This window comes from Cyprinodon tularosa, unplaced genomic scaffold (genome assembly GCF_016077235.1).
Source record: "Cyprinodon tularosa strain WSP-4 unplaced genomic scaffold, ASM1607723v1 ctg362, whole genome shotgun sequence".
In the NCBI taxonomy this organism is placed as follows: domain Eukaryota; kingdom Metazoa; phylum Chordata; class Actinopteri; order Cyprinodontiformes; family Cyprinodontidae; genus Cyprinodon; species Cyprinodon tularosa.
The window spans coordinates 751,206-773,159 of record NW_024039077.1 but is presented as its reverse complement, the minus strand read 5'-3'; the positions used below and the strand labels follow the sequence as shown (position 1 = coordinate 773,159).

At 39.5% G+C, this 21,954-nt stretch overlaps 1 protein-coding gene across 2 annotated transcripts in view; it reads left to right on the top strand.

Annotated features, from left to right (window-relative positions):
- Nucleotides 1–21,954, top strand: part of LOC119790367 (multidrug resistance-associated protein 4-like) — a 70,740-nt gene that overhangs the window by 29,768 nt on the left and 19,018 nt on the right. For both annotated transcript variants that reach the window (XM_038295892.1, XM_038295893.1), the window contains 15 exons: nt 6,324–6,418; nt 6,754–6,840; nt 7,207–7,303; nt 7,419–7,637; nt 7,773–7,910; nt 10,732–10,769; nt 10,864–10,979; nt 11,060–11,206; nt 11,296–11,375; nt 16,440–16,590; nt 17,945–18,064; nt 18,202–18,312; nt 18,411–18,511; nt 19,773–19,964; nt 20,872–21,027. In XM_038295892.1, coding sequence (XP_038151820.1) covers nt 6,324–6,418; nt 6,754–6,840; nt 7,207–7,303; nt 7,419–7,637; nt 7,773–7,910; nt 10,732–10,769; nt 10,864–10,979; nt 11,060–11,206; nt 11,296–11,375; nt 16,440–16,590; nt 17,945–18,064; nt 18,202–18,312; nt 18,411–18,511; nt 19,773–19,964; nt 20,872–21,027 — 1,848 coding nt within the window. The remainder of the gene's footprint in view (nt 1–6,323; nt 6,419–6,753; nt 6,841–7,206; nt 7,304–7,418; nt 7,638–7,772; nt 7,911–10,731; nt 10,770–10,863; nt 10,980–11,059; nt 11,207–11,295; nt 11,376–16,439; nt 16,591–17,944; nt 18,065–18,201; nt 18,313–18,410; nt 18,512–19,772; nt 19,965–20,871; nt 21,028–21,954) is intronic.

Below are 21,954 nucleotides of genomic sequence, written 5' to 3'. Positions count from 1 at the left end.
AGCTCTTGTTCTTACTTCCTATCCCTTCACCTTGTGCGAGGTGAACAGTAAGAATTCTATCCAGGCTAGGAAGGGAACTTTGGACTCCTCTGCTGAATCTAAACAGCCTTCAGCACTACGGACGTCATTACTTAACAAACACACACATTGATGATGCTAGTGAACTTGGGACTACTGCCAAAGGGAACAACAAAACTACAAAATGAACTACAAAAAAATAAAAGTTAAATAAATTTAGCGAACAGCTAAAGTTCTCCATTATAAAATCTGAAGATATGCACATTAGCATGTGTCACACAGAGTTAAACGCGTGAAATAATATGCTTTTATTAAATTCCATAAGGTGGGCTGTGCCTATGAATGCGGTCATGCAAAGGATTTAGGGAAACCATATAACTCCAAAAAGACCATTAGGAGTTCCCCAACCTAAATGAACTATCAATAAGAAGCATTCAACTACTTCTCCCTGCCCTCTTTATTACTATCAGCACTTTGGACAACACTAATTCAAATAAATTGCCATTCAAGAATATTAATCCCAAACCTAAATTATCATAGAGTTGTTATAGGTGTTTATACTTGTACGCAGGTAGGATCTTCTGTAATGGGCTTTCATTCACCAGCTCTGGAGAGGCCTCTGACTGAAGACACTGTTGTTGTTTAAAAATCTTCTGAGGGGGATGCTCACTGTTGTCCTTAATTTTCTTCACTTTATGAAGAATTCTCCTTGGTAAAATAATCTCCAGAGCTTCTAAAGTAGTTCCTAGAACAGAACCAACCTTTATTATTAGCTTGTAAAGCTTTTTTATATCGTGTTTTTTTTAATGCTACACAGCAGATGATGGCAGAAGAGATCATACCTTAGTTAACCCATTTAGGCCGGGAAAGCATTACCGCATTTCTACCATTCAAGCCGGGGGCGCTGTTGCGTAATTCTACCATTGACGCCGGGAGAGCATATAAGTCAAGCAAGAAGAAAGAAGTTTTTTTCAAGCAAACATGGAGGAGTTTGACAGAGAAGAGATGTCGGAAGGCAGTGATTTTGAGGAGTGTGTCGGCTTTGATGACGGTATAGATGAAAATGATGACTTTGAACGCGCTGAACCAATCGAACTACCACCGCAATGCACGGAGTGTTTTCAACCGCACACCTGGAGTGAAAGTTGATTTGCCTGCAGACACCACACCGCTGCAGGCATTTGAGCATATTTTTAATGAAGAACTTTGGATGCATCTTGTTACCGAGACGAATAGGTACAGTGACCAAACAAACCAAACTCCAACAAGAGCAAAGATGGCAAAGTGGTCACCCGTGACTGTGACGGAGATGAAGACATTTATTGGGCTGTGTATGGGCATGGGACTTCTTGTGTTGCCAGTACGAAGAGATTATTGGCGACAGAGTAAACCTCTCTTCAGGACGCAGTTCCCCCAAAATATGTCCCGGGACAGATTTGTGGCCATCTGGAGGTAAGTTGTATGCAATTTATAACACAGACATATGCATTATTATGCATAATAATACTGTTAATAAGTAATCATCAGATAGTTATTTATGTAATGTTTGTTCTTTATTTTAAAAACGTTTTATATTGCACATTCTCAATGAAGACATGATCACATATGGAAAAAATAAAGGTTGAATTTTTTATTTTTTTATTACTGCTTTTCACTTTTTTTTTTTGGAAGAATTTCAAAGATAAAATATATTTTGAGTTCTATCTGCTACAGAAGCTGAGATATCAATAATTTACTAGGCGTTGACACAGTTGCTGAATTTACAGAAAAACTTCAGGTTTTAGGGGTATTTTTTAAAATCGGCCATAGGTTTTTAAGGTGTTTTTTCCAGGCGTTTTAGGCCTAAATGGGTTAAAAGATTTATGGAGCATCTGTAGCATCTTGCTGAAAACGCCAGAGGACCTAACTAAGCGTTCTTAAAAAGTACAGTCTGCTCTTCCCTTCTTGTCTATGGCTTCACAATAGTGTCTTCAGTCTTGTTTGTTGTCCTGGTCAACACCAAGGAATTTATACTCATCAAACACCTCAACTACTTCTCCCATGATGTGAACAGGATTCAACTTGTTCCCGTTTCTTCTGAAATCTACAATCATCTCCCTTGTTTTGTTAAAATACAGGATCAAATGATTGGTACCACGCCCTTTCACAAAGTGGTTCACTAGCTCTTTGTACTCAGCTTCTCGTCGATCTTTGATGCACCCAATGGCGACGGAGTCATTGAGTATTTCTGCAGATGATCAGACTGTCTTCCACTAGAAGTCAGAGGTGTACAGAGTAAAAAGAAATAGTAACAGTAATGTCCCCTGTGGTGCTCCTGTGCGGCTGACTACTAGATTAGACAGCTGACCCCTTCAGTCTAACAAACTGCGTTCTGTTTGTCAGGTAGTCTTTGATCCAGGCGTGTTGATTCCTTCATGTCAGTCTTTTGGAGTTTCTCACAAAGTCAGACTGAATCGTTTTAAATGCACTGGGAAAAAACAAAACAAAGAACAATATCCTCACAGTGATTTCCGTCTCGTCTAAATGACAGTGGGTTTGTTGAAGCAGGTGTATGATGGCATCATCAACTTCTGATTGCTGCTTGTTTGTTTGTTGAGGGGAACCAACAGAAGTCTCTATAGGACCTTCTTGATGTCGGATGCCTGGGCAACAGGTCTATAGTCACTGAGGACTGTTGGCTGAGATGTCTTTGGTACTGTAAGAAGGAAGTCTTCCACATCACAGTAACATTTTTATGGGCCAGGCTAAGGTTGAAGAGGTGCTATAGAATCCATGAGAGATGTTCTGAACAGGGCTTTAGGACTCTGGGACACCATCGGTGACTTCAGTCTCTCCAGTTCCCTCTTCATTTGACTTATAGACAGATCAAATGTTTAGGGAGCAGCACCATTTTCCGATTTGGCAGAGAATACAATTGTAGAAGCAGGTGGGTCAATGAAAGATGTGGAAGAGGAAACATTTAAGGTGTAACAGGCAAACTCTGGATAAAAGGTGGGCAAGATGTCCGTTTGATTGTGGGCAGGAGAAAATGATGCTTAGGTCGTCCTTGAACTGAACCTGTTGAGAGATTTATTAATTTCATTGGCCCTGTGGAGGCTTTCTTCTGTCTGATTTTCGCTCTGCTTGAAGCCTGTGATCCTGATCACACATCTTCTATACCCTTCTGCTGGAGTTTGCTTCCCAGCCTCTCCTTGTGTGCCTCTTGATTCCTTTTATCTTGACCTTAAGTTGCTTCTGTTTACTCCTCAATAATTCCCTCTCTATTTTCCTAAATGCTTATTTTTTTCTTGTTAAGCAGTACCTTCAGATCACTTGTGATTCATGGTTTATAAGTTGGTAAGCATTTCACTGTCCTGGTTGGGATGGTGTTATCTACACAGAAGTTTATCTAGTTGGTAACACAATCAGTCATTGCATTGGCTCCATGTGGTTGACACAGTGTATCCCAGTCTGTAGCTTCAAAACAACCTTGCAGGCTTCTTCAGCTTCATTTGACAACCTTCTGACAGTTCTTTTTTATCCAGATTGTCTCTTGTACTTTAAGCAAAGAAAAACAAGATTTTTATCTGATTTCCCAAGAGGATTCCAAAGTTTTCTTACTCTGAGGAACGGATTGCATCAGACATAGTGCCTGCAATGGCAGAGCCTGGAATGTAAACAGTTACCAACAGAACACTGGTAAACTCTTTGGACAAATATGGCTGAAAAGCCATTGCCAAAAGGTCAATATCTGGGCTGTAGCGACAAATCTTCATAATAACATGCCCTGGATGACACAATCCTTGATATGTGTAGGCGAAACTGTCATTTGTGTCGATTTGGTTTTTAAAATAGAATCATTTTTAATTCTGTAGACAATTTCACCATCCCAACAGACTTAAGTGCTGCGCTTGTTTCAGAATATAAAGTTATTGTATAACATATTTAATTTCTGTGCTGGCATTAACTATAACAGTGGGTATAATTGCCTTAATAAGTGGGTGGAATAATTTTTTTGACATTTAGTAAATCACCAGCCTCCCAGACCCTTCAGCTTGGACATGTTGTTACCCCTGGCAACCCCATGGTATTTCCTGTCAAGGTTTATTCGGTATTTACCAATAAAAGCACAGGTGAAACTTAACCTCTTACACCCTAAGGGGGTATAAATAAATTTCTGCCTGACAAAAACACACAAAAGTAAATAACTTATAGCCTCAAAGCTATTAGATTTAAGAAGAAACTTTTGGTACGTCTGTAAAGGTAAGATGTCATAGAATGGTTTTCTGGTGTCAGCACCATTGTAGCTTTGACCCTGCCTGAAGTATTAGGGACAAAATACAAAATAATTTGCATTTTTTGAACCTCGCCAAAATTTTCTTTGAAATAAACATTGCAAAACACTACCAAAATATTATTTATAGCACAAAAAAGTAGTACAGACTTTCAAATCTAAATGTTGTGTAAAAATATACCAAATTTGGACTCAATCAGATGAATCATATTTATTTTAGAATGGTATTAGTGAGAAATTTCTTAGGCGGAGAGGCCATTTTGGCACATTTATCCATAAATGTCACCAAACTGTGCCAAATATGTTTTTTACATCAATACTGGGGGTTTGGTAAAACTACGAGGTCATGTAGCAGCTGGACCCGCCGGTGGGTCCGTAGGGTTCAAGGGGTTAACTTCACGGAACACTAATAAATTGCTGAGTATTATACATTTTTTGGAAAAGCCCCTGGAAGCAATGAAAAAAAAAAAAAGTTACGTTTGGTTCATCCAGAGCTGTGCCTGGATGATAGTCGGTGGCTTTAAAAGAAAAAGCCATTTTAATTTAGCCCTAGAGGCACTGTTTGTCATCCTCGCTTACCTCCAGCACAGACCCTGGTTTGTTGCTCTCCAGTACAAGGAAGTACTGCCGAAACCTAAAAATCTCTTGCGAGCATTCCTTATTTCCACCTTCGTTAACAATATTTATTTCTGTATTCCATTTTGGGTGAAAAAAAAGCTTTGCCTATAATCAGTCACGATTTATTGGAAAAGTTCAGCTTTTTTAACTTCCGTTATCGCTGCACCTCTCTCTCCATGCTGTGCCACAGTTTGACAACTTCTCAATTCTACTTATTGGCACAAGGTTATAGCGGAGCAGTGAACCGCATAGGATTCCCCGCTGACTGCTTCCCTACCCTTCCCTGTGCAGTTTGCTTAGGGATACTAGGTCAATCCGCTGCCCTCGCTGTGGACACCACGCTCTGTCTGATTGCATCTTTACAGTTTGACAGCATTCAACATGGAGGAAATAAAAAATAGAATAACAGATGAGCTAAAGTTCTCTCACAAAATATTAACAGAATCAAGCTAGCAAAGCTACTCCAACATGCAGCCCCTTTCAGCATTGCAAGCTTTGCCTGAAGCTTGCCTTCAGTACTTTTCATGCAAATTGGCATGAAAAGTACTGTCAGAGGACTCAAGTATGATACCCCTGCTCTCTGATATATGTTAGCAGCGCCCTGTAACGTAAAGACTATACCATCCCTGTTCATTACTGTTGTAAAACAAAAGGTCTGCACACATCTTAAGTGTAGAGAAGAAAATGAATGGGTAGCCGGATGCATGGCTCTAAAGAAAAAATTTGGATACCAGCACTCAGTCATATATTTAACTGAATTGAACAAACTTTGAACTCCATAAATGTAATTAAAATAAATGAAAAGTGCTCTAAAATGCACTTAATTTCATGAGTATGTTGCAGATTAATCAGCTCCTCCTGGACAACGACTCCCCTCTGCCTTAGAGCAGCAGGACGCTGCCCATCGGTCTCAATGCAAAATCCTTGTTGGGCTCTGAGCCTCTGTACATTGAAGCAACTAGCAAGAAAGTCGGGCCCTGATTGGATAACAATAAAAAATCTGTCACCTCTAGTGACCCCTATGGGGTCTATGGAGCAGGCATGTTGTGAAACTGCTCTTCATGCTTCCTGTCGCTGACGAGCCCTATAGAGATGCTGATTCAATTTTCCAGCTTCTTTTGGTACCGCTCATCACTAGCAAACGTACCACAAGCTGGTTCAGTCACCGTAGTGTTGCTGTTTGTTTTACAAGCACACTTGCCCAATAAAAAAACAATGTGTTAATGTTGATACACAAGACCTAACCACCCAGATGAGCTGACTAAACTAACCAAAACCACAGGCTGATCAATTCCAAGTCAAGGCAGTAATTCATGAAAAAGGAATTGATTGTGAAGAAAGGAAATAATTTTAAGAAGCCTTATATTTCTGATTGAAATACAATTTTTAATAGAGGTTTTTGATTATTTATTAGGACCTGGAACTCTTTCCTGATGGAGATCTCACGCTGATAGGGGATAGAGGAGCAACACTCAGTGGAGGACAGAAAGCTCGCATTAACCTGGCAAGGTTTGTGCACAGTCCCAGTTTCCACTACATCATGCAGCTTACCACTTAAATCAGAGAATCCTTTTTAATTTTTCACGTTGCCTTGCCCGTTATCTATTTTTTAATTCGTCATTTAATGCAATTGTGTCCCACAGTCACACAATTGCATTATATTTCTATATTAGATAAGGTTTGTTGTAACAGAGGCTTGCAAGATTACAGTTAAATCTATTTCCCATCAAATATATCCATAATAACACATGAAATCCACACTTTATCATTAAAGAGTTTCAAATATTAAGTATTTTTATCTATTTTTAATAATTGCATAATTTAATCTAGATTATTTTTTTCAGGGCTGTGTATCAGGATGCAGACATTTATCTCCTAGATGATCCTTTAAGCGCTGTAGATGCAGAAGTCGGGAAGCATCTTTTTGAACAGTGAGTAGTTTGAATTTATATTTTCATAAGGCTGATCTTTCAGTATTAACAATCACTTTCAGATGCATGGTATAGCAAAGAGATGCTGGTGCCGTTTCAATCTGACAGCTGGTTTATGTTAAAGGAGATGTGTTACATCAGTGTGTTATGGAACTGTTGCATCAGTGTGTTATGGAACACAGAAGAAAAGCCTAGGGTGAATAGATCATAGTTTGTGTTATATATTTGTATCCTGCTGAGGCCTGCCTTGATCCTCCTTTAGGGTGTTTTTTTTTTTTCCTCAGCAACTGAAATTCATACATCTTGTCTTATTTCTCAAAGCCTCTCCTAATAAACAATACCCCGGCTGTCTGTGTCGATGAGCAGGTGCATCTGCGGGCTGCTTAAGAACAAATGTCGTGTCCTGGTCACACACCAGCTGCAGTTTCTGAAGGCAGCGGACAGAATTTTGGTTCTCAGGGAGGTATGCAGCCTTTTTTTTTTCTTTAATGGAATTGTTGAAAGTATGCTCTTTCATTCTATTAAATGCCCTTGCGTTGCTTAGGTTGATTAAAATTGGGGGGGTTGTTTGTCTCCAGGGGAACATCATAGGCCAGGGAAGCTACAGTGAGCTGCAGAGCTCTGATCTGGATGTGGTTTCACTGCTGATGAGAGACGTAGAGCAGGAGCGAAGTCCTGGTTTACCAGACTCTGATAAATGCTCTTTACACAGTCAGTGGACAAACTTCTCCCATGGTTCTCGCTGTTCTCACAGCAGCCTCTTGCCATCTGACAGTACCTGCTCAGACCAGCTTCCTGTGGGTATATTCTTACAAATTAAAATATTTGAATAATATTTTATATTCAAAAAGTGCGAATATACTTTTAAGCCTCTGATTTACTCTTTTATGTATGCAAAGTGTTACATATGCATTTATCTACATACTTTGCAGGTTGATGCAACTCACAACTTTGCTGAAGAGAGTCGAGCTGAAGGGAACGTTGACAGCCACATTTATCTGAAGTACTTCACTGCTGGCTGTAATTCGCTGGTCTTAATTTTCATTATCCTGATAAGCATTATAGCAGAGGTATGCATCACTGCGCTGATTCAAAATTAGCCTTGAATCCAAAGTTTTATTCAAACAGATGGGAAATCTGATCAGTGTGTCCTGCCTCCTGCTGCACAAGGATTTGATAAGCAGGTTTTGTTTTTTTTGCAAGCAACTGGAATATGTAAATAGTGTGAGCAATTTTGTAAAAAAAGAATCTTAATGAAACATTTGTTTTTCCAGAATGTATTCATTTTAAACACGTGTCCTCAAATGAATCAATCCCTACAATCATTGGCTTGTCCAACCATTAGTTGTTCTTCAAACCATTAATGTTCAAAGCTATAGTTTCTTTTGTCCATAAATCCATCCATCTGTGTGTCCCTCCTTTAAACCTTGCAAGCCCCCGCCCACGTATGCATCATTTAAATTATCCTTCCATAAGTCCTATCCTTGCGTCCATCCCTTCCTCAGTCTACCTGCTATATACTTTTACCCTAGCCATTCTTAAAGTATCTGTTATAATCTGTATATTTCCATATTTTTTATATATTTAACTATTATACATTCTAGAGACTCTAAGTCTGAAAGAGCCTGGAGTGTAGCAATAAAACATGACGTAAATTTGGATATTGGTCTATATGCTTAAAGAATTTGGTACTCAGACAATTCAAGATTAAGTAAGTAAATGTTTTAATTTGAGAAAAATAATTTGTGGGCAAGACAAGCAGATTAATTCAGGTCAGTTTGTTTATATAGTGGGAATTCATGTCATCTCAATCTGTTACACCAAGCTTGCATGCAGTGACTGTGGCGAGGAAAAACGATTTTAAGAGGATGAAACCTTAAGCTGAACCAGGCTTAGCGAGAGAGGCTTTCTGCCTAGGCAGACAGGAGCTCAAGAAGACAGAAGCAGACATTCAAAATGACTATAAGAACCACTTCTACACCATCTACATCTGCCAGGCCAGATGTTGCTGCTATGACTAGAAAAAGCATGGAGAACATAACGTTAGAATTTTAGCTTTCAAATAATGCAGAATTGCATATAGAAGTAGGAAGGAAGCAGAATTATGAAAAGTGGTCTCTTTGTCCTCCTGCTGCCTAACCCCCGGCTCACACTGACTCCGGTCTTACCGTTGCGGTGCGGTGGGTACGGCGCCGCAGTGATTCAAAGTCATTAAAAAGACGTAAACCTCTCTCACCGGCTGCTGAGCTGTCCGGCTGCAGTTACCGAGACACTCCGGCGCTGCAGAAAATTCAGCAAGAAAGCTATCCTTGCGGCGTGCCGGAGCCCTCCGCAACAAGCTCTCGCAAATATTCTTATTTGGGCCATGTTATCGCGTGAAGTTACGTGAACTCAAGTTAACTTCTGTTTAAATCTCCGAACCTGTTGCCGGAGCCGCACCGCTCCGTAGTCAAAAGGGCGGTGTGAGAGGGGGTGTGCGGGAGTTGCGGTCTCCGTCGGTAACCGCACCGGAGCCAGTGTGAGCAAGGGGTAAGCCTATAGCAGCATAACTATAGAGTGTCATTGTAAAGGGTTCTCTCAAGCTTACTGCAGTATTTCTGGCCATTATGCTGAAAAAAGTCACAATTACACTGAAAATCCGGTCAATGCACTTATTCTTTATGGGCCCTTTGATTAAACTGGACTTTCTCCCCAACATATTTCAGCACAGACATTGGTTAAGCTGCAACATGTAGAATTACCATGTAATAATGCAGATACCTTTATTTTTTATGAGCTTAAAGGCTGCAGAATCTGTTTTTAAACACATTTACCTCCTTATTTGCAAACTTGAGGGAAGCTGTAAACCCCGCGTTATTAGCCGTAATTGGCTATATTTTTTGTTTGTTCAGATCCCTCTAGGAATTTCTTTTTTTCCCCTCATAAAGTAACTATATCTTGTGTTTTTGGAGACTTTGGTGAAAACATGAAAGCACCGATTGCTCTGAGTTTATAATCTTCAGCGAGTGAGTCGTTAAGGATATTTTGCATATTTTTTTCTTGAAGCGGTTGCACCAAACAAATCCTCCCCTCATTCAGTTCTTACACAAACTCATCCACTGTGAGCACCTCTGTTAACTGTCTTTAAGATTACTTTAATAACTTAAGATTGATTGTATTTCATTTTAGTTCAGGTTTAAACATCCATATTGAATACTAGGACTTAAAAATAATCTCATCTTTAGTTTTAAAGGTATTTTGAATATTTTTAATCACTTCTTGCCAATGTTAATTTTCTTCTCTCTTATGGCTGAATCAACACATTATCAAAAATATAAATTATGTGATGACATGTAGACATCTTCTGCAGAGCTTTAGGTCAGCTGTAGAATTGGCTCAGCAGTCTGAGCACAATAGCTCTTAAAAAATGGCGGGAACACTTTAGGGGAAGAGCCTGATTACAAAAAAATCTTGTAGAAATTCTAGGAACCACAAGTAAACCTTCAGATTGAGAACAAAGTACTCTGTTAGGAACGTAAGGAACAATCAGGTATCTTGTGTTAGATAAATGTTGGTTATTTCGGGCTTTATCAACGAGGAGAATTTTATTTGGGATTTAAGGGAGCAAGTGAAGGGAACCAATACTATTCTCAGAACTCTTTTAACTATATTTTGTGGAATTCCCTTATGGTAAAGATTTAAAATAGTCCAGACTTGAAATAAAAAATACATGGACTAGTTTCCCAGCATCTCTCCAGGATGGTATTTCAAAGTTTTCCAATATCTTAAAAATGAAAGAGGGACATTCTTGGGTGACGATCTCAGACCAAAAACACTGTCTATTACTTTATCGTTGGAGGACAATTTTTATGCCATTCAGAAGATGTAACATGTTGGTCTTTGCCTTTTCAGGTTGCATATATCCTGCAGGACTGGTGGCTGGTTTACTGGTGAGCCCTACATGTTAAAGGAATTTACTCTAAGTGTAGTTAATTCTGTTTTCTGCCACATACCGGTACATGTTGATTTTGTCTCCTCCGCCAGGGCAAGATCAGAAGTTTCAAATACTACAGCCCCTGTAGTCAGCATAAAAAATGGCATTAATGCCTCTCCCACAGATGGAGACATGGATCTCACCTTTTACCTCGGCGTTTATTCAGGTAAACCTCGCTGTTTGCAATCCGTATGCAGTACTGTCTGATGCGCCCCTTTTGACATAGTCCTGTTGTTCTCACTGCAGGTCTCACAGCAGCTGCTGTGGTCTTTGGTTTTATCCGGAGTTTACTGATCTTTCACGGTTTGGTGAAATCAGCCCAGATTCTGCACAACAAGATGTTCAATGCTGTCCTCCGTACTCATGTTCACTTCTTTGACACTAATCCTATTGGTGAGTGATTCTACAGTATTGCTGGGTTTGAATAGAAGTACCAAAATATTCACATTCTACATGTTTAAAAATAATCACCTTTGTTTTAGGAAGAGTTCTCAACAGATTTTCTAAAGACATCGGCCAAATGGACTCCATGCTGCCTATAACATTTGTGGACTTCTACCAGGTGATAATTTGATACTGGATTCCTCTATCGAGTGATTATGTCAGATTATATCATACCAGATGTAGTATGAATAACTATAGATTATTGTACATAAAGTCTAACTTACCATTACATTTGAAGGATAAAACATTCTATACTTCCCACCATATTAATTTCTTTATAGATTTAAATTTACAATAGCTGAATAAAATATTAATCAATAATCGTTAGATTTCTTTTTATTGCTCGAAAAAAATTATCAGCATAATCTTTATTTTCTTATCACTTACACTCTAGTTTACTTTTTAGTGCTTTAGATAACAGACAAACCCGTAAAACCAAAATACCAACACTTTGCTAAAAAAAAAACTGCAACTTATGTGAGGAAAATTTAAAAAAATTATTGACAATATTATTTGAGCTGATTCAAACTCCTCACCCAAAAAAAGCTTCTGTACTCTTATTAGTTTAAAGAAACGGCTTTCAGCCCAGAACAAAAAAAAAGAAAGAAAAATAACCTTAATTTGAAGGATGGGTTTGGAGAGGGGAAAACAAACTAACTTAAACACTCGGTATTAAACATGTGTATATACATCATTAGGTTTTCTGTATTTTCTTTTAGAAACAACAATAACTAAAAAAATAATTAACATGAAATATAGAAGAAAAAGGAAAGGTCTAGTAAAATAAAACATGAAATAACACAAGTATAGAAAAAAAAAGGTCGAGGTCACATGGTTGCGAAACAGTTGCTGTTTGTTAATGTACATGCTCACATTTACCTTTTGAAAGAACGAATTTTCTCAGATTTTAAAAAGGACATGCTTTCTCTAACCCACTGTGTGCTAGAAGGGGCTGTTATGGATTTCAAGTTAAGGAGGAGATGACGCTTAGCAATTACACCTGTGAAAGCTTTTGTTTCAAGTTCTTTGCTAGAAAATATGGGTGCATTGTTCTGGAAAGCAAGAGATGCAAATGTGGGGTGACATGAGTGATTGCTGAAGAGTCGACAACAAAATGCAAGCGAAAATCGTCCAGGATGAGCATCGCTCATCAGTCGATGACTGGATGCAATTAAGTTGTTTTTCCTAACCGATTGGCTGCGTTCTCTGAAGGCCAGATTCGTCGACAGATTACGCCAGAGTGCGGCACCGGGGCCTGTTCAGAGTGGAAGAGCCCTCATTATGCAGGGAACGATTGCAGCCTTCTTTTTCCCCTGTTTTGAAGGATACCTTATGTAGCCTTGTGAGTCCAAGCAAGCTGGCTGCTCTGTGCTCAGAGGAAAAAGGTAAAGTGCTGTTTAATATAATACAAGTATCTGAATAGTTCCATCTGAAATGAATGAGAATAGTTGCTTTAGATGGTTATTGAGTCAGATCTGTGGCGGATAATGTTTGGTTTAATTGATAGCTTTTATCTGTCCCTGTGTAAATGGGTTTGACTGACATTTAAGGCCAGATTATAATATCTGTGCAGTGTGGGGAATATAAATATGATATTTGTGAGGACAACGGTGTTGCTGCTAAAAATCCTCAAAAATGAAATTAGCACACAGAACAATTGTGAGACGTTTGGCATCCATTCTTTGGCTGGTTTGTGTGTCAATCTTACGGTTGCCGGAAAAGGCTGGACCTGTTTGAATCCACAGCCAAAACTCTTATTTTTTTTTTTTTTTTTTTCACGGATCCTTGGAGGATGCAGCCTCTGGAATCGAACACACCCAATGTTTCTTTAAAGTGGCTCGAGATTAGCCTCGTGAGACCATCCTGATCTCGCGAGCTTTCAAGGTTTCACTCACAGATCAGTCTGGAGACTCTCTGTTGAAGAAAATTCGGAGCCGTTCACAAAACGAATGTCCAATCAGCGTTGGCTTTGAGGCGGGTTGAGGTGTGACGCAACGAGAAGCGCGACAGTTCAGTCTAAAGAACATGGCGGCTTCAGCCGATGAAACTAGCGTTAGCGTGGCTATCGAGCAAGTTTTATCGGGATTACAGAGTATTTCTTCACTGAAAGAAGAGCAAAACACTGCTCTGGAGGCTTTTCTCAGAGGAAAAGATGTTTTTGCGCTTCTCCCGACTGGTTTCGGCAAGAGTAGCCTGGCTTGTGGTTGTGTTTTTGTTGTCGCTCTGTTAGTACGTCATATGCTTCGTTGATCTGATTGGTTTATTTGGCCCGTCTATCACCAACATAGGCCAATCAGCTAACCAGTATTTTCGCCCCTTCCCAAAATTACTTCAACGGAAGGTTTCCAGATGGATTTGCTCCGCATATCCATCTGGAGTCAGGTTAGCTCGAGATGACATGTGCTGTGAATTGGTGCTGTATGAATAAACGGAATTGAAACGTGTCAATAGTTTTTGAAAGGAGCGTGTAAATTATATTTAATTCCCAGTAGTAACATTGAAGATTCGGCTGGATAAAACACTCTGGATGAGCACAGGAAAGAGACTAAAGTGCATGAAAAGCTAAACAAGCAGAGGATATTTATTGCTGCTTTGACGCTTGTTTCGTGCTTCAGGGGCAGCCCGTTTCCATGCAGAGTCTGTGGTGGGTGCACATTAAGGGACGTTGAGAGGTCCTGTGGTGCATTTCAGCTGTCTTGCACAGCGCATTTGAAGTTTTAAGCTTCGGCATCAGACGCTCATGTTTGAAAATCTGAACATGCTTGACATGGATCGTCAACCAGTCGGAAGTTGATTTGGGAGCTGGCATTGAGAAAGTCGCTGCATCGAAACCATTATCTCTGCTACTGCAGAGCTGTCGGCATAAAACCATATAAAAATATATATATAAGGTCTTACACACAACTAAGTTAACATATAAAAACAGGATTATGTATTTTTCCATGTGCAAATGGAAGTAAGAGTGCGCTGATTCCCTACTAAAATGTTTTGTTACTGGACTTTGGCAAAACAGTTTATAAAAGCCTCCACTGGCATTGTATGTCTTGCTTCCTGAAAGAGTCCATTCCAGTCGATTAACAGAACCCTTATCAGTCTAAACTCCACTCCATGTTCCCCTGGTTCCCCACAATGTTTTAATGCTTCTCTAAGCAAAAACAAGCAAAATAACAAATGGCGGCTGGAAAATTAACAAGGAAGCACATGTTCCTCTGACATCTTATTGTCTACATTTTGCTAAAAACCTTTTAAATGGGCTTTTTTTTAAAATATAAATAAGCCTTTTATCCTGTTAAGTGACTGCATAGAAATCTACTTAACTCTGCTTGACCACTGCTACTGCTAGTGGCCAGCCGTCTTCGTTTTGGACCTCTGTCCCTGCAAAAATTATTCCCAGAAATGTCCCTGATTTAATTCTGATGCTAAATGAGAAATGTTTCATAAAGTCTCTTAAGGTAGCTGTATAGGGGCAACTGAGTGACTTGCTCATAACAGCTGTGGTTTATTTTCTATTTTCTAGACTGTTTTAAATTAAAATAATTACATTTTTATTTGCAATAAAGAGGCTTTGCCAGTCACGTTTAATTTATATATGACGTGTACGTTCTAAAATAGTCTATGCAACTGTTTTCTAAGTACTTAAATAAAAAGCTTCACATTACTTTTAACAGATTATTGTGTACAAAATTATCTTTGGAATTGAAGACTGAATTTTCTGTATTAGATGATTAATATTAGAAGATTCTTCCTGCTTGCAGCTTTCAACACCTACAACAATTGCTTTTAAAAAAAACTGTTACTGCAACATTTATTTTTCTTTAGTATTTTGAATTAAAATGTTAGAATATAATAGAAATATAATAGAATTCAACTTTATTGTCATTACACTGTCACAAGTACAAAGCAACGAAATGTAGTTTGCATCATTCCAGCACTGCTATAAGGATATAAATATAGATTTACATGTGCACAGAAGCTATGTCTGTATTGACTATAAATTGTTTATATATACAGAGTAATTGTAAGAGGCTGTAAAATAAATAAATATTTAAACTATATACAGATTATACAAGAAAGTTAGGATATATTTATATATATTAGTGGGGTTATAATACAGGATAAATGACAGATCATAGTGTAAGTGGTGTTGAATCTGGTGTTGGGAAATGTTATTATAATTGCTAATTTTTTTGTCATGCTTGAAAGATGGACAACAAACTAGAGTAAATCAGCATTTAGCTGCATGTGCCCAGCATTTCAGATGCTTCTGACTCCACTGGCTTACATGGGAAACTAAAGATTTTACGAACCTGACGCAAGAACCGCAGATGCTCCGGAAGACTGTGTGGTTTTTGTCTGAAACAGCATCTCTCTGTAATAAATTATAAATAAAAAAAAGACTAAACGAAAGGGCAACATAAAACTGATGAGGACATTTTATCCATGGATTGTATTTTACATATTTTAAAGCGTTGAAAACGATGCAACGGAATACTAATCCTGGATCCTCAGGTGTCTGTCGGCGGCTCGGTCAGCTCCTCTTCCATTTTCACAGCCCGTAAATGAACATCTTAGTCAAGTGTTCAGCTACTTCTTTTCACATGCCATACGCTTTATTCGTTCTTTCAAAACCAGTTAGCTAACAGTTTATCTTGTCCAATTTCACCCATCATTAAAGCAATGTATGTCTGGGGGGAGAGGAATCGACACCTTCAGTAAAGGCTCATTTTAAATGTTTCTTCCTAACCTAATAAAATAAAATCAGTTCTTAGAAGAAAAAAATGTACCCCTCTTTGGTAAGAAGGTGTTTCTAAATGACTCAACAGGCTGTTCCCCTTGAAGCCCAGTCGGCCTCGGCAGATGGCCGCTCACACTGAGCCTGGTTCTTCTGCTGGTTTCTTTCTGTTAAAAGGGAGTTTTTCCTCTCCACTGTCGCTACAAGCATGCTTAGTGAGAGGGATTGCATTCAACTCAATTAATCAATGCAATCAACTGGTTTTCCTTAGATAGAAAACTTTGAATCAATCCGACTGGATGATCTGGTGAACTGTAAAGTGCCTTGAGATGACGTGTTGTGAATTGGCGCTATAGAAATAAACTGAATTGAAGATTTTGAAAGTAAAGTGATTGTAAATGGTCAGATGTGGTGTTTCTCACTATATGTTTTTTTTTTTTTTTATCTCAGTTGTTTCTACAGAACGTTGGAGTCGTAGCAGTGGCTGCCTCAGTCATCCCTCTCATCCTCATCCCAGTCATCCCTTTACTCTTATTCTTCCTTTACTTGAGGCGCTATTACCTCCAAACGTCTCGGGATGTCAAACGGCTCGAGTCAACAAGTAGGTCCGCTGAGTATTGGAGGAAATGGGGCTCTGGTTTTTGCTTTTATATTATTTTATGTCATGTTTTGTAATCATTATTTATTTAATTAGATGACTTATAACTATTATTTTCAATCTTTTCAATTAATCTATTAATATTCTGTTAATATGCTCTATCCAGAGCTCCTCAAGTGGAAAAGTTTTAGTTTCACCTGATTTAATTTAATAAAGTTCTTTAAGGAACCGTTGGCTATCAGATGAAAATGTTTTTTTTATCCTAAATGCAAAATGTTGATATATTTTTACCAATTTTGATATAATTTGTGCTGTAGGTGGGTAGTTCTGTCAGCTAAAGGCATATTTTACAGTCTCTATACTCCAGTTAACAATCGATTACTAAATTAGTTGACATTTATTTAAATAATCGATAGATCTTGATTGTTTCAGACCTAGTCTGATTACTGTTACTTTTTGAAAAATATGAGAACTTGACCCAGAAATAGATGCCTGCCTGTTTATATTAGTGGGGTTGTAAAGCGGAGAGGCCTTATAACGAATTATCCCTTAGCTTTGCAGGAGTATTCATTACTAAATGATTACACCAAATAAAAAAAAAAATTTTGTGGTGTTTTTTTGCAGCACATACTAATACCGTAATTTTCGGACTATAAGCCGCAACTTTTTCCCCATTTTTCGACCTTGCGGCTTATCTATGGACTTTTACAGCTAACAGCCACTAGGGTAATACCTAAATCTATGAATTTTACCATCCACCATGTTGACTTCACATTTGCTTCAACACACAAGTATGGTAGCCGCACGTGCTGGAATGCGGAGGTCCTCCGGAAGCAGACTTCTACCGCGAGTGGTACGAGACAGAACGACAGCGAGAAAGACGGACATTGCGAGCGCAATGTCACCTTGTGTGACACCCTCATTATGGAAAACAAACGTACCGGTTAATAAATGGGAGCTTCTATTGCACTAAATTGTAACAGTTAACGTATGCAAATACGCAAATTGTGTTGAAATGTTAATAAATAGGAGCTTCCCCAAACAGTTGCCTCTTTCCCGACAATCCTCTCTGTGCATGAACCACATGGTAATTAAACATAAAAAAACGAAAATGGTCCGAAAATTACGGTACTTATTGTGAAAGGGAAGCAAAACTGTGTTATTTCTCTAGTATTTTATTGCATTTGTGTTCAGTTCTCTTGAATGTGATCCAACATTAAAGTTGTAACCCTCACTGTGCTTCCTGATCATGTGTTTCGGTATGTTGCATAAAGTTAAATACATGGAGGTTCAATGGCATGAAGAGTTGTATGAATAGTTCTGCTTCATTTAATCTCCTCGTGGCTTTCTCCTGCAGCTCGCAGTCCCGTCTTCTCCCTCCTGTCGTCATCTCTTCAAGGTTTGTGGACCATCCGAGCCTTCAAAGCAGAGGAGCGGTTAAAGAAAACCTTTGATTCCTACCAGGACCTTCATTCAGGTGTGATATCAAATTTTAAGGCCTTAACATTCCCAGCTAGAGGTCTGTTTTCTCTGTATGTTGGAGATATAAACCTTCAGGATTACGACTCAGTATTTGAGTCCTGATTTCCTGCTGTTATTTTTTTTTTTTTTTAGAGGCTTGGTTTCTATTTCTCATGACGTCCCGATGGTTTGCTCTGCGCCTCGACAGCATTTGTTCCGCATTCATCACCATCACGGCATTCGGCTGCATCATCTTCAGGGACGGTGTGTGACTAGTTAATGTCTCACATTTCCACTCAGAGCGTTTCATGCTGAATCTTACGGCTGGCTGTAACAATATCTTTATTCCTCACGCTTTGTAGGTCTGGAGGCCGGGCAGGTGGGCTTGGTGCTGACCTATGCTGTGACCCTTGTAGGAAACTTTCAGTGGACTGTGAGACAAAGTGCTGAGGTGGAGAACATGGTACGTAACTGAAATAGAGCTGGAATGTCAAATCTAGGTCCTTTGGGCCGATATCCTGCAACTTTTAGATCACCCTGCTCAAACACACCTTAATCAGATTAATTAACTTCTCAGTTTTAAGTGAAGTTTCTCTGAAGTCCTAATTATTTGATCCAGGTGTTTTAAAAGAGAGATCCAGCCCTCAGGGACTGGATCCTGATGTCCTGTTTAAAGGCTTTAGATTCCTGAAACCGCTGTGTGTTTTTATGGGTTGCCAGATAGCCTAGACCAGCACAATGCAGTCTGTAGCCGTGGAGTAGAGTGAGATAACCCTCCACTTCCTGGAAAACAGACGGTACCCTATAGGAGGCCCTCTCAGTTGTAGTTACAGCTGCAAGGTATTTGGACTATGTCTCTGCCCCGTTTGTTTCTCAGTCAGATTAGATCAGGGCTGCCCTAAATCAATCCTCAATGTTTTAGAGGTTTCCCTGCTTTAACACGCGTTATTCAGATAGTTGCAGTGCAGAAACAGTCGGATAAACCATCACTGGAAATGTAGAATCTTTCCACATGGTCTCCATCCTCATACAGGGGAGTTTCAGGGTTCAAATTTGGAGAAATATTCTCCACTGGAATCAGGAATCCTTTGTTTCAAGTTAGGTTGAGTGACTGGGTTTTATTTTCCCAGCCTCTTCTAAGGAAAATTATCCCACAGCATGATACAACCACTGCCATGTTTCATGAATCATTTTTTTTTTAGCTAATTCTTTACTTTACTATTTAAAGCTAGATATTTCAAATAAAAGACCATTTCTTGCACCCAAACCATAAATCTGTATATTTATTTTGTTTGTAGAGGTTTTTACGCTTATACTCTTTTCCAACTGTAATGAATGTAATTCTTCTGCAATCGACTGTTTTTGTATTCCATCTTTATAAAGGATTAAAAGATTGATAAAGAGATCTTTTCTTCCAGCTTTTCTCTTGTATTTTATTTCTTTCCCAGGCTGTCAGAAGAGTTTCTCATTATTTACAAAGCCCCAATTCTGCCTCCTGTGCCAGTGTAGGCTGGGCTCTGCCAATTAGACATGTTTTGAATGATTATGTTATGCAACTATGACTCATTCTACCACTAAGAAAACATTTTTAACATTTTGTACCAAATGTGCTTTCTTTGAGGTCTTCAAAGCTAACTCCCATAAAAGCTTTTGGCATTTAACAACAAAGTTATGCTGATACTGAATTTAAAAAAAGAAAAAGAAAAAATCTGTCCTGTTTCCAGATGACTTCAGTTGAGAGAGTGGTGGAGTATACTGAGCTGGAGAGTGAAGCTCCATGGGAAACTAAGAATCGCCCCCCTCCTGACTGGCCCAGTAAAGGGATGGTGACCTTTGACAGAGTGAATTTCTCCTACACTCCAGATGGTTCACTGGTCCTTAAGGACATCAGTGCTACAATCGAACCCAGTGAAAAGGTGAGCCATTTCTGTCCTCATTGAGAAAGTGATGGAGCCTCAGGTGACCATCCGGTTCCTCCCAAACCAAGCTGTATGCCACAGATTCGAAATCGATTTTTTTTTTGTATTATTTTATATTTTTGAGTTTTACAGCACCAGTGGCTCGTTTTTTGGACAGTAGGCTGACAGGAAAGAGGGTATGATAGAGGGGGAGAGACATGCGGGAAAGGACCACAGGTCGGATTCAAACTCGACGACTAAAGGGCCGGTTATACTCCCTGCAGCAGTGTGTCGCAGTGAGCTTGACGCAGACATTGTGGATTTATGCTCAATTTGGAAGCTTGGTCGCTGTGGGTCTAGATACGGCCGAGGCGGAGAGGAAGTGGGGGCAAGTTTGTGTGACAACAGACGGACATGACGGCGGAAAAGAGCAGAGATCCAGGTGGAAAAATGGTCCCAGCACCTCGCTCTTCTAACTGGTTCAACTTCACGAGTTGTTTTCCGCAACTGCGTTCATAAAATCAAAACATTCTGGCCTCCTGTCTGCGACGCTGTCTGCGGTCACCTACAATTTCGGAGAGGTGCAGCAGAGTGTCTGCGGAGGGGGCTGGGACGTCTTTTTGTTCACTGCGACACCTACGCATACAACCTAGTTTTGAAGTATAAATCAGCCTTAAGGCCTCCATATATGGGTCGTATATGTGGGGTAAAGCTGCAGATGTTAATATATCTGCATCAATCTAACGTTACACTGAACCTGTGAGCCGCGATCTTCCCTCCGCTCCAAAAGAAATGCCTCCCGATACCATGTCTTTTGTTTAGCATTTGCTCTGAGAAACTGAGCTACTGAGCCTAAATCCACCGAATCTTGTTAGGGAAAAGTTTTGGAATAGTGAATACTTCTTCTTTTTGTCTTGTGTTTCAGTTGGGGATTGTTGGAAGAACGGGAGCTGGGAAAAGCTCCCTGATCTCTGCTCTGTTCCGCCTAGCAGAACCTCAGGGGCGGATCTACATCGATGGCCTTTTGACCTCTGACATGGGTCTCCATGACCTGCGCCAGAAGATGTCCATTATCCCTCAGGTGAGCAGAAAGAAACCAACAGGCGGTACACACAACCGCTAAACCCCCCCGCTACAACCTTGAAGCAGCTTTGCAGCTTGTGGGTCTGTAAGGAAATAGGGAGCAGATCAAAGCTGGAAGGAAATGAAAACAAGTTGAGTAACCGTTATAGGTCGGTTATTTTTACCTGCTGTTTCGACCCTGCAGGCTGTGGCTCAGGGTTTCACCCACATGACACCAGCTAACTGGATACAGATGGATCCGGTATGCCCTGGAATGTCTATTGGATTTATTAAAGCTGTAGCAGCATCCGTCATCGTTTTTGGAAAGCTGATATTTTACCCTCAGCTAAAGGACATTTAAGGAAGCATCAACTTTAAGTAGAAATAAAACCAGGAAATGGGGAAGGCAGGATGGAGTCAGGCGACAGCAGGAGGCTCTAAAGCTCTGGAGTAGGACTCTCTGTTCCTCCACTCATAATCGAACCCTTCTCACCCGCACTTACAAAACTCTGCTTGAATAAGCTGAAGATGACATAAGATGGACCTTTATTAGTCCCACAAATGGGCAACAGTAGAAGATAAACGTAACAGAGACCTAGCTAAAAATACATTTTAGATATAATACAGGTAACACTTTAAAATAGGGTAAACAAAATTGTATTAACTGCTATAGAGCACCTAGAGAAGTCAAAGGGAACCAATGGGTAGTAAACCCTATTTACTGGGTAACACTTATTCCAGCCTCATTACGGGACTACTGCTTCGTTACCTAGGAAACAGAGTACCTCATCAGGAACTAATTTGTTGTTTTACTTTTCTTAAAGAGACATTATGTAATTTTTTATTGAAAAGTATATTTGACCCTTTTTGAGTAAAACATAGTTTGATGAGCAGACTGATACCAACAGCTCAGCATCTATTAGCCTGTAGCCTATATTCATGCCAG